The 12437-nt window shown below is 43.0% G+C and overlaps 1 protein-coding gene across 1 annotated transcript; it reads left to right on the forward strand.

Annotated features, from left to right (window-relative positions):
* Nucleotides 1-204: 204 nt before the first annotated feature.
* Nucleotides 205-11915, forward strand: FAM83A (family with sequence similarity 83 member A). The gene is made up of 4 exons (XM_049827231.1): nucleotides 205-702; nucleotides 3623-3790; nucleotides 5277-5401; nucleotides 10449-11915. The coding sequence occupies exons 1-4, from the start codon at nucleotides 220-222 to the stop codon at nucleotides 10993-10995; spliced, it is 1323 nt and encodes a 440-aa protein (XP_049683188.1). The 5' UTR covers nucleotides 205-219; the 3' UTR covers nucleotides 10996-11915.
* The last annotated feature ends 522 nt before the right edge of the window (nucleotides 11916-12437 follow it).

A 12437-nucleotide genomic window follows, 5' to 3' on the forward strand; every position in this document is an offset into this window, starting at 1 on the left:
CAAGCTTTGGGTTTTTTTTGAAGATAATTGTACCAACAAAATCAGGGAGTGTGAATGTGCCTGAGGTAATAAGATCTCTTTATTTTTATTCATAGTTAATTCGTTCAGCTGAGGCGATTTCACGCCAGAATGCAGTCTCCGAACAAGGATGATTGCGCTGCCTGCACCGCGCAAATGCATGGTGCCTGCCTGGCAGATCGACTGCTGCGACAGAGAGCCATGAGCCACTCCAGACACATGGGCAAGATAAGGAAAAGGCTGGAGGATATCAAGAACCAGTCCCCGAAGCTGACAAAAGCGGATTTCAGCCACAACGAAAGCATAAGGTTGGCCACCGACGCCTTCCTGGACGGTGGGACAGACTCTTACCTCGAAACTTTAAGCAAAGAAGGTGAGGTGGATTTCCTCTCCTCAGTGGAAGCTCAGTACATAAAGGATAACACCAGGGAGTCCTATTATGCGCAGGAGTCCCTGGCTGCCAACGGGGCGACTGCACCAAAGCAGGACGATACCGGGTCACTCCCTTCAGGGACCTACTTCCCCACCATTTCTGACAGCAGTGAGCCAGCTCTGCTGCACACATGGATTACAGCAGAGAAGCCCTATTTAAAGGAAAAATCCACTGCTACTGTGTATTTCCAAACAGAGAAGAACAGCAACATTAGAGACATCATACGCCGGTACATCAACAAGACCACTCAGGTACGGGGAGAGAATTGCTGTTCCTCTGCACTCGGTTGTCTTCCTGCTCTTAAAAAGATCAGGTAAACGTGGTATTTGATCCGAGCCAGCCTTGTGTGTTGCAGTGTAGCTTTGCTCAAGAAAGGGGCTGTAAAGAGCCTATTGTTGAACACAGGCAGTACTTTTTTTTTTTTTTTTGGTACTCACTCCAACACCTTTTTATGTTGGTGACTTAAAAAAAAAAGCATTCCCTCTTCTTTTAAACTCCCATTAACCCAGCAGAGCAAATGTGCCATAGAAAGGGCAGCTGGGCTCTGTCCCTTCTCATGCATCACCAGCAGGATGGTTTGCTCTGTTCAGACCATTGCACCGGTAACAAGAATTAAGCTAAAGTGAGCTCTGAGCTATTAGCAATTGTTTCAGGGTATTCGTGGGAGATGTGGGTGAAGGGGAGCCCAGAGAAGGGCATGTGTGTCTGGTGTGCCAGCAGCCGTCCACAGAGGAAGGAAATTATTCAGAAAAAAGACCTTTCATCCCTAATACATTGTCAGTATTACTAAAAATGCCACGTGGGTTCCATATGGAGACGCTGCAGCGTAACTTGGCACGTGAGAAAGGTGTGGATGATGCCCCTGACAACAGACAAAGTGACAGGGGGGCCGCAGAGAGGTGCCAGCCACAAGCCAGTCTGCCTGTGCACTGGAAAACCAGAAGCTGAGCAGCTGGAGGGGGGCAAAAAGCCTCTGTCGTGTGTTCTGGCAGCTCTCCTGTTTTCCTGGAAAAAAAATATTTGACATTTCAGTGCTGTGTTTACCATCTTCCAGGAGTTTTCCCCTTGTATAAACTTGAGACGCCACTAGCAGTTTCACAGGGGAACAGTCAGGAACAATACCAGGCTGCAGTGCCTGCTGTGCGGCACAGGCTGCAAAGCCCACTGGAGTTATGGACTTTTGCTTTATTATTCTCCTGCAAGTGCTGGGCCTGACAACGCTGAGTGTAATGGCAGGGGAGAAGAATCCCCGTTGGCAACTGCCCTCTCAAAGGCTACAAGTGCTCAGCACATCAGGGGAATTATAGATCAGTCGTTCTAAGTTGGCGGCATCAGAAAGATTCAGTAACAGAAGAAATGTCTCTGATTTATAGTAAAATAAGCATCAGTAAAGTATCAACCCAGGCCAATTTTCTGTCTCAAGAGGAGAAAATTTGTAGGGGAAAAAGTGGGAAATGTAATATAAATCCATGGTTCACATGACCTTCTTAACCATCTAATTTACATTACAAGAGGGTGCTGGAGCAACACTTAACACACAGTATAAATTTGGCAACTGCTTTTTGAGTACAGTTTTTCAACGGCAGCATTTATTAATTAGTATTTGATAAGGATCGATCCTGGATAGCCTAGTATGTGATATATCCATTAACAACTTAAACAACAGAAAAATGACTGTGTTTGTAGATGACGCCAAACTGCAGAGGATTGGCATGTAGTACTGTAATCTTAACACATTTTTGGAATAGGTGCGAATCATAAAATGAAATTTGGGCAAAAGAAGTGACAAGTACTGCAAGTAAGAGAGGAAAGTCAGGTACAGAAATACAAATTGGGAACAGCTGGTGAAAAAGCAGTACTAGAGAGTGTTCTGGAGCTACGGTGAGGCTGGATGCATATTGTGCCATTTAAAAAGACAAGGTGAGTTAACAGTAAGAGTGGATGTGACATACTGGACAAAATTGTGCCACTTATGTAGCACTGGCGAGGCCCTTTCTGAAACACCATGCTTTGGCAGCAGAACGAAGGTGTGGGATCCTCACTGCTCTGCAAATAATTTGGCTTGCCTGAACAGGATGCTGGCTATGCAGGATGTGCTTAGTCTTGTAGGATTTCCTTGTGGGGGTGAAGGGAATAAGCTCGCTGGTAAGTGTGGGCACAGGCTTTGGAGTAAGATTCAGTGCAAGTTGGAAGCAATCGGTAAGACAGATCTGCAGAGATACTGTAAAGTTTGTTTTGACTGAAGATGATATCCTGTGAGTGAAATTATCAAGGGTTGCCTTTCTAGTCAATGGAGATATAGGCACCTTCTGAAGATAAATCAGGTATTAGCTGGGCAGAATTGCCCTGCGGAGATGACCCTTTCCATGAACAATAGCAGACGTCAGTGAAGACCAGCACCTTCATGAGGCCGTGCCCAATGCTGAGCATAGGGGCTAGACTATGGAAGTGGTTTTATATCACATTTACAGTTCCTTGATCCACACTGGCTGGAGGCTGTGCATTTAAGTAGCTGTTGGGGCTTTTATGCCCAGTCCTGAGACTTTTATACGCTGTCCTGCCAGTTGTGAGTTGGGAAGCATGGATGTATGGTTAAATTGAAACAATTAGTTTATAAATCGTTACTAAAAAAACCCCAAACAGATGTAGCTGTTGGAGTCTGTTGCCCCACCACCACCACCAGTGCGGATTTAAAGCCAGGACCGTTCCAGATGTAAGTCATAACAGAGAAAGCGTCATCCAGTGATTCTTGCTAAATGCATGTGACTTATGAAAGCTAGTCAGCCATTTGGCAAGGGCTGCGGTCTCTTATTTTAGCTGCATCCTTATTATTCTGTGATTAGCACTTCAATGTATTTCCTAGTGCTGAAATCTCACCTACAAATTCACAGGTCATTTTGTGTTTTATGATTAAAAGAGCTTAACTGAAGTGCGTATGTTGCGTGTTATATTGGCTTTATATGAGCAATAAAACAATGAAGCAATATGTGTCTCATCAATTTACTGATTCAGGAACTTAGGGAGAAAACCAGAAGAAATATCCACATATATGTCCAAAGATTTGTGTTTGTTAGAATATTTTTTTTAAAACAAACTACATTTCAGTGGCCTCACAGGCAACCTTAAGTTACGTAAATTGACTCTGGTAATGCCTCTGCTTTTTTCCCCTAGGTGCTAGCTATCGTGATGGATGTGTTCACAGACACTGAGATTCTTTGTGACCTCCTGGAGGCAGCTAACAAGCGCATGGTGTTTGTCTACCTGTTACTCGATCATGGCAATATAAATCTCTTCTCGGAGATGTGCGACAAGTTGCAAATTGCTGAGGATCTCTTCAAGGTACTGTGGCTCTGTGAAGCTGTTAGGCTCAGATTTGTATGCCTAACTTTAGGCACTGTGAGCTAGAAGCATGGTTATGCTAGGGTCAGTCTACCTTGTAATTAAAAGGGAGTGAGAGATTTCCGGAGATAGTGTTATTGCACCTAATTCTCCTCTGAAGATGCCTACATTTTTCCATGGATGTTACAGGAAGTTAAGGCATTTCCATTACGTCCTTAGATGAAACTAATCTGGGCCCTGAAGTCTTAAAACAGAGTTAAGTCAAGTCCCATAGTAGAGTTGTCCAACATAAGCATTACAATTGCTTCTGTTTGATAACTCCACAGCAGCTGTGGTCTGGCAGCCACGGGTAGCGGGCGCATGAAACTTTTTCATGGCAATACCTTGGTCGCAGTTAAGTGGTTTCTGATAAAACCTGTTGTTAAAGCTCTGTTTTAAAGATAATGCCTCAAATTTAGCTGGCTGTTAGCTTAGCCCACCTTCATCTGTGCCAGAGGGAACTGACCTTAAAAATAACCTCCTAGGGACCATTTCACTTGTTGCTTGAGATGCTGTAGGGCACCTGTGGCACCTTTGTGGGGATGGCTGCTACCGCAGACACAACAGCCTCCTGGAATGGCAGCTGGAGGGCCCACAGGAGACATGCACCAGATACCTGTGGTTCAACAGCTGAATTCTACCCCAAATATGTAAAGAAACTCAAATTAATAGAACATGCTCATAACAGTGTTTGCATGTCTGTAAACCCCCAGTCCTTAGGAAGAACAAGCCTGTGCTATTTATTGTAAGTATGCTGCTACAATGCACAGACTTCGACAATGTGTGAGCCAGATCCTTGGTGCCTCTCATTTTCTAAGGCCTTGATTCTGCAAAGTGTGCGTATGGACAGCAGAGTCAGGTCTGGGTTCCTGGCCTGCCTTAAATGCACTTGCTCAGGTACAAGGACAGTGCAGAGCATCACATGGGCCAAATTGACCTGCTTCTCCACTCACACATGTACTTGCATCTGATTCTGCAGGACAGCATTCGTCTGGGCAGCATGTATGTACTTGCAGGCCCAGATGGATTGGAAGAGCAGAGGTTTTGCCCTGCTGGATTGTGCCATAGCCAGCGTAAAATAAGAGAGCTTACAGCTAGAGGAAATAGTTGCTGGGGTGTCAGCGGAGGTAACAGACAGCTCTCAGCTATGGACACATCTCACACTCATTCTGGTTGGGGTAGCATCAGTTATCAGTACACAGCACAGCTCCATCTGCATGACTTTCCATGCAGGTTTATATCCCCATTGAAACAAGTAACCCTGTGGCAGGTAAGAGACCTTGGCTAAGTTTCCTCTAGCCCCAAACCTTCAAATGTAAGGTATGAAGAAGTCATAATAAACACTGGGGAAGTGAAGAGCTAAAGGCACTGGGGGGGAAGGGCCCTTTCCCTCTGATTTTTAATTATAAAAAAAAATCACTCTGTTCTTTTTTTTTTTTCTTTACAGAATATTTCAGTCCGCAGTGTTACTGGAGAGGTTTACTGTGCCAAATCAGGCAGGAAATTTTCAGGACAAATACAGGAAAAATTTCTTATCTCTGACTGGAGATACGTGCTCTCTGGATCTTACAGGTGAGATAAGCCATTGCAGCTCATGTCCAGGTGCTCTTTTATGATTTTTAATATTACTTCACAAAGAAGTGCCATGGAAATTTTTGTACAGGTGAGAAGGGTTTTTTTGAACGAAACCCCCTCATGGTTTCAAATATGTGCCATTTTTCAGTAATCCACTTAACTTGCTTTAAAGCTGATGTTAGTTCTTTATGGAGTGTGGTATTTAATTTAAATGTTCAGAAACTAATGTAAACAACTTTGCCAGTGCAGCCCTGGAGCAGAACTAGAAATGTGTACAGCTTAATATTATGCTTTCCCTATTGTTTGGGTCCTCAAATGCTGTTATCATGAGACATGATACATTTCCATCTCCCTCGGGATCCCTTAATGTAGCATATGTCACTCAGCTTATCTGAGGATTTGTTCTCCATATGACAAGTTTAGTGATTAAAGGTAAAACAGAAATACTTCAGAGACTTCCTGTTTTTTCTTGTGTTTCATGAACAGGTAGGCAGTATGCATCTACACAACTGTTGTACCTTCCCTTTTATTTCCTTTTTTGTTGTTGTTTGTGAGCTGAGTCTGTAACTTTCCACTTTTGTGCTGCTATAATTATTTCGGGTAGAGGATGCAGTATCTCAACAACTGGGGTTTTAATTAAGATCCAAGATCCTCCAGTCAGGGAATTTCAGGAGACTCTGAGCTTGCATCAAATAAATGAAGTTTCTGAGCCTCACGGCTATGTAGATAGCTTCACAAATGACCAAGTGTATCCTGGAAATCAAGATACAAAAAGACAAGAGGTGATTATTTAATTAAAAGGATGAGATTGTTTTTCTTAATCCCAGTTTATGGTTTGGAAGCTTAAATGCCTCTAGTCCGATAAAACTGTGCCACCAGGAAGATTACATAACTATAGTGACGAAGGTAAAGGTGAATACATGGGGTTAGTGCAGGCTGCAGGAGTTTGGCTGTCCACAGAGGCGAGCATCCAGTTTTCATTCAGTTTCCAAATGAAACATCAGACCAAAATGAGTGAACACTCAGTGGTTTTTTTATTGGCTGCCCTGTGATTTTCTTGTTCTTTCAGTTTTTTTTCAATTCCTCACCAAAGGTGTGTAGAAATGCAACGGCAGATTTATATAGAGAGTAGAAGTGAAGGATGTGTGGGAGAAGAGGGACAGAACAAGATCTATTTTCTTTATCCAGGAAGCTTCCTTTGGGCTTCTCTTTTCAATCCTAAAAAGAAAAAGAAAAACCCTCAAAGTCCTGTGCAGAGTCACTTCTGTCATTCTCTACTGCTGATGCAGTATCTTCTAACCTGAAGAGCCTTGTCAAACTACGTAATCCCCTATCCAGCAAGCAAGCAGAGAGGGTGGTGAGGAATAAATCTATACACTATTTAACTTCAGCATGCTCAGCACCAGTTGGTAGATTCACATGGGTTCTAGCTGGTTATCAGTACATGGCATTTCTGTAGGCTTGCTAGCTCTCACTTTATTAATCTGAAAGTTTTCTGTTATCCCTAAACCTTATCTACCAGCCTCTGCAGGTGTAAACAAGAATGGTGTTGAGTAAAACAGACTCAAACTCTTCTGCAGTGCATTTGCTGGAAATCAGATTGGAATAGATCTTAAAACTAATACAAAAGATCTTTAATACAACAGCAGATTTCACTTAAGTGCTGTGCTCTGCATGACTTTGTAATACTGGTGGGCGGAACAGGCTGAGGAAATAAAATAGCCCTTCCGTACATACTGCACTAAAAGGGACCCTGGCTCACTCTTTCTACTCAGAGTGTTTAGGGACAAAATATATTTGCCTAATGGACAACAAAAAGGACTGAAGCTGGCAACTAGTTAGAGGCAAAGGAACCACCACTAAGTCTGTGGCATCTCCTGCTCTGGAGTGGTTTTTAAAACCACGTTAAAAAGCCATTGCTTGGGTCAGTGTGGATAAGTGTGGTCCTGCTGCACAGGGCACACTGGAGCTGAGAAGATTCTGAAGGCTGTTTAACCCACATGCCTGCACAAGTGCAGGCATGAGCAAGTGTTTTAAGTTACAGTTTTCCTTTCAGTTTTTATTGCCAAAGTCTATGGTGTGAGGTTAGGATGCAGTATTTCTTTTTGCTGTCTCTCTGTTACTCTACCCCATCCTATGATAACTACGTTATTCCTTTTTTTAAAAAAAGAATTTGAAGTTAGGTAGCGCATGAACTCAGTGCTCCTAAAGAAGGCAAAACGAAAACAGCAGAAAGAATAGACCGTGATCCTCAGGGGCAGCTGTGTACCTCCCTGGCTGCCATTCTGAAAGCCACCAGCCTCTTCAGAGCCAGCATCTAACATCTAACACTGGGGGTATCCGTTCAGGTGGGGCAGGTTCTTCATACAGAGGTTATCCCACCAGCAAGCAACACTAACGTGTAGGTTAATTCAAACTCGAGCTCATGTGAAAAATCCAGTCCTTCCATTTCAGATTAGATGCGTATAATGCTGCATGTTACTGTAGTGCTGTAAATACAAAGGATGAGAGCATCTCTAATGAACTGCAGCTGCAGTAATGCAGAGGGTACACTCAGAAAGAAACAAGTCCAGTGCAGATTGGGCAGGAGAGGCGGGTTTTGATTCAGACAATCATAAATGAGAGGATCCAGAACAGGACATGGGGCTTGGGACAAAGCTCTGGAAAGACAGCTGAGAAGTAGCTATCAATGACTGAATTTGTGATACAGCTTTGGCCCCAAGCTAGGCAGTAATTCTTTGTGCTTTCTCTTCTTTCTGATGTACTTCACTCAAAAAGGCCTGGTAGAAAAATGATCCTTCTAAGCAGATAGTGACAATAACAGAATTCTCTGAGCCTTTCCCAAAAGAGCACTTGGAATTGTAAACTAAGGAGCAAAACAGGGCCTGAAACCTAAACTATGAATTTTCTCTTAGAATGAAGCTAATGAAAACCTGTTAAGTCTTTATGTCTAGTTCTGCTTTGTTCTTCAGCAAAGTGCACAGAATGTAAATTGCTGTGACTCACTACGTGAAGTCCACAAATGTTTGTCGAAAATCATGCAGGTCTCACCTTGTTACTTTACAGCTGACCCATTTGCCATCAGTTTATGGAGAATCTTTCAGCTATTAATTGGATCCAACTTTTTCTGCTTACAAGGGTTACAGATAAGAACGATGAACCAGAAATGAGTATCTGTCCGTCGGGTACTGCAAGAAATTACGTGTGGGAGTAAATTATCAAAATTGGGTGCAACAGTTTTTTCCTCTGATTTTGTTGGGTTTTTAAAAGCCATTCATAAGTGTAATTGATTTTTTTCTCTCTAAATTTTCTTTTATAAACTAGATGTATCTCTAGCACATAAAGTGTAAACCTGACACTCCACACCTCAGTCCTTTCATGAGTTTTGTAACCTTCAGCATAGATATCCTGGACTAATTGCATGGTTTTGTGTTTGTTCCTGGCTTATTATCTCCTTAACAGTTAGATGAAGGACATGCGAAGGTTTAGAGAGTGCTTCTTAGTGAATAAAGGCAATGTTGAGCTAGCACAGCAGATGCTACTCACACAGCAGGGAGTTAGCTTGCTGTGCCGTTTACCTCGGCTCCCAAGGTTTTGTCCGTATTTAGAATGATTTGAACAAAGTAGATAAGAAGTGCCTGTATTCTGGTAACTTACTGTATATTTTCATGTCCAATCATAAAATGTACAGTATATATTGTAGGGTTGCCTGGTGGCATTGAACTAGTGATTTCTTCACCCCTCCCCTTGCTCCTGAAGCAACAGTATAAAACCACTCTGTGCCCCAAACCCAACCCTCTTTAAGAATGCTCCAGACAGGCAGATGCAAATTGTCTGTCTTTATTCCCTTAGCATCAGCTCAGGCTGTCAGTCCCACTGAGTTTCACAGGAGTTTTGTCAAAACATGACAAGAACAAGATTTAAAGTGCACACACCTACAGCCAAATCTGCCTCTCAGCAATCCTTGTGCACATCCAGCGTAGCTAATAAAGTCACGCAGGAATAACCGTGGCAGAGTTTTGCCAACACAGAATAACCTCAGGTTCAAGTCCAACACTGCTCTGTATCCTCTGCTGCACAGCTCGAGCCCTGGTCAGCTCAGGGAGTAATTACATTTCATTCTCTCAACTGTGCTCATTTTATTGATGCTGCTGCTGCTGCTCAGACAAGGCAGGCTGCACAGCACAATCAAGATGGCTTGTGGTTCTGTAAAAGAGCACAAATTTATGTTTGCTGAGTGGATTAAGGAAGCACACAAAAGAAAAATCATTTAAGAACTATGGGGTATCCTAAGGTGTGTCTCTGGATTACCAGAATGAAAACTATTTCAGTGTTTCTCCCTTACTTTAAAGCAACATGGTATTTTTATTTTTGGAAAGGCTGTAGGAAATATTTATAATTTCATTTTCTCTGTAATGAAGAAAATAAGCATTTTTTCAGGTGTGGCAATTTGTTTAGTGGGAGTGGGATGTGACAGGTTGGCTTTTTATGTGTTTCTCTTGACCAATGCAGGAAAAGTGTGGCAAAATAAAAACAAAGGATGGTTATTTTTCGCTAGTCTTTCTAATGTCAGTTCTGAGTAAGTGAGGGTTACCAACTGGCGCAGCATTCTGCAGGGAAGGTACAATTTATGTGTGTGCAGACAAGACATGGTAACACCTGAATTTAAGCATTGTGCATGAAAGAGAGGTACCCAAAAGAGGGGTCTAAACTCCTTTCCATGGAACGGATGCCCAAACGTTGGGTATTGTATCTGACATTTAGTCCTGCAGTGGATCTGGATCACCGCTCCCTTTAGGAGACTGTATAACTTTACAAGGTTTCTTGAAGGTTTTAGAGGCAGCTGCAATAATAAAGCTTGATCCAAGTCAAAGAGCACTGATGTGAACTGACCTGAAATTCAACTGTGACACCATCTTCCTCCTGTGTTTAGACAAGGAACTTCAGCATTAAAACACATTTGCCTTTCACACCACCCCTGCAGGGATCTCCAGTTCCTAATAGCTGACATTAATGCTAACCCTCACCTTGTCTCTCCTTCCAGCTTCACATGGTTATGCGGCCAGGTTCACCGCAACCTCCTCTCCAAGTTCACGGGTCAAGTTGTGGAGCTGTTTGATGAAGAGTTCCGACACCTTTACGCGCTGTCCAAGCCAGTGAGGGGACCAAAGTCTCCACCACGTACCATGCCCTTCCTGTTCAGCAAGAGCTGGGCTCCCCAGCGCAGCCTTCCCTACAGCAACGAGGAAAGTGCTAACACTCTTTCTGATCCCTTCAGCAGCCTCTCAGCCGGCAGCACCCACCAGACCAAGCAAACCCCAAGAACTCTCATATTCAGCAGCAACTTCACCCCCCAGTCACCTCTCCATAGAGTTAATTCCTTCCACAGCTATGTCTCATTCACAGCCCCACCACCACAGAAGGCCATCCAGGCTAACTACTATCAGCCACACTACGTGGCCGATAACTCCGCAGTTCTGTACAACAACATGAACATTTACAGACCTATAAGACTCAGACAAGAGGAACCAAACAGGACAGGGTTAAGCTCACCCTGGAGATGCCTCCACAAAGCTAACCTGTTTGCATAATAACCACCTTGTTTTGAATTGCAAGTAAACGTAGTGAGGACCTGTTTAGCAATCGCTTGTGTACTGATGAATATAGAAATTCTGTATAATACAAAATGAGGATGATTTCAAGCCTCTTGTTTTGTTTCGCTGCTTATGGATGCTTCGTTTCCCTAATTAAAAAGCCAAGCCTGCTAACATGTAAACCTTGGGTGCATCATGATCCCAGGAAGAATGCATCTAAATAATGCTGCTCACAGTGCAACACTGCTGTTGCCTATCACCTGCCCTTGGTAGCATATTTGTGTAGCAGTAGATTTAGGTGGTTAACTGTTTTTCATATGGCCAGGCACCTGAAAGTGGGGTAAGTCACAGGTTATTACTATGCATTTTATGCACTTGCATAAGGGGACTGAAGGCTGCTATTTATGTGCCAAACCGAGGCGATGCTGGCGGCAGCAATCTACCTTCATGCTGTTATCGCACCTTAATCGTGATTTAGGAGGACTCCTTTAGGGCTGACAGGGAAGCACAGTTTCTACCACTGCACTGTCTCAGAGCTGTCTGCTTGAGGTGCACAGCAAGGACGTCTATTCCCAAGGTTTCTTGGAAGGGACCTGCTAACCATGACATGGACTGAGACCGACAATTCAGGTTACGGAGAACATCTTGCAGCCACCGTATGCTCACTTCCACTCGTTAGCAACATGGGTGCCTTCCAGCACACTTTGTTACAAACCTCCGATCCCACCAGCTCAGAGCAATTTTCCTTACTGCAGAGCAGCCGTGTAGATTCAGACTGGAAAATGAAGCTGAGTAAAGCAGTGAAGTCCTACTAGTAACACACCAGGACTGAGTTCCAATTCATTTAATAGCACGTGGATCTTAGAAATTCTCTCAGTGGACATTTGATTGAATGTTAAATTAGAGATAACAATGCTGTATTTCAGAAATATTTCAGAGTTCTTCAAGGTTTCTAATTTTTAAAGAGAAACGCGGTGTCTGTAGTGGCTGTCGAATACAGTTACAGAGGGAGTTATGGAGGTTCAGCAGCTTGAACCAAAACAGAAAGACTTTCTGCCAAATAATCCATGGAAACGAAGGAAACTTCTGTAAGTGAAAGGCAAAAATTACTAAGAAAATTCATGAAATGAAGGATTTCCATCCAAATCCCAAAGTTACGAGATGCCTAACATCTACTGATTTATCATTAGATTATTTTTTTTACACCTGCTTTATATCATCTTTCATCTGACGCCAACAGAAAACAGAAATCTAAACACATCTGCTCATCTGGCCCGTTTTGCCTGACTTCTCACCTGCTCTAAAAGGAATACAATTTAATTATTTAGGCTGTGGATTATGAAAATTGTATACAGAGCAAGATCTCAGGTGAGGAAAGCTTCTCATCCTTGGAAGAACTATCATTTTGAAAGTATACTGGTAAAGTTCACAGAACATTG

The sequence above is a fragment of the Accipiter gentilis genome, chromosome 2 (assembly GCF_929443795.1).
Source record: "Accipiter gentilis chromosome 2, bAccGen1.1, whole genome shotgun sequence".
NCBI classification, from domain to species: Eukaryota; Metazoa; Chordata; class Aves; order Accipitriformes; family Accipitridae; genus Astur; species Astur gentilis.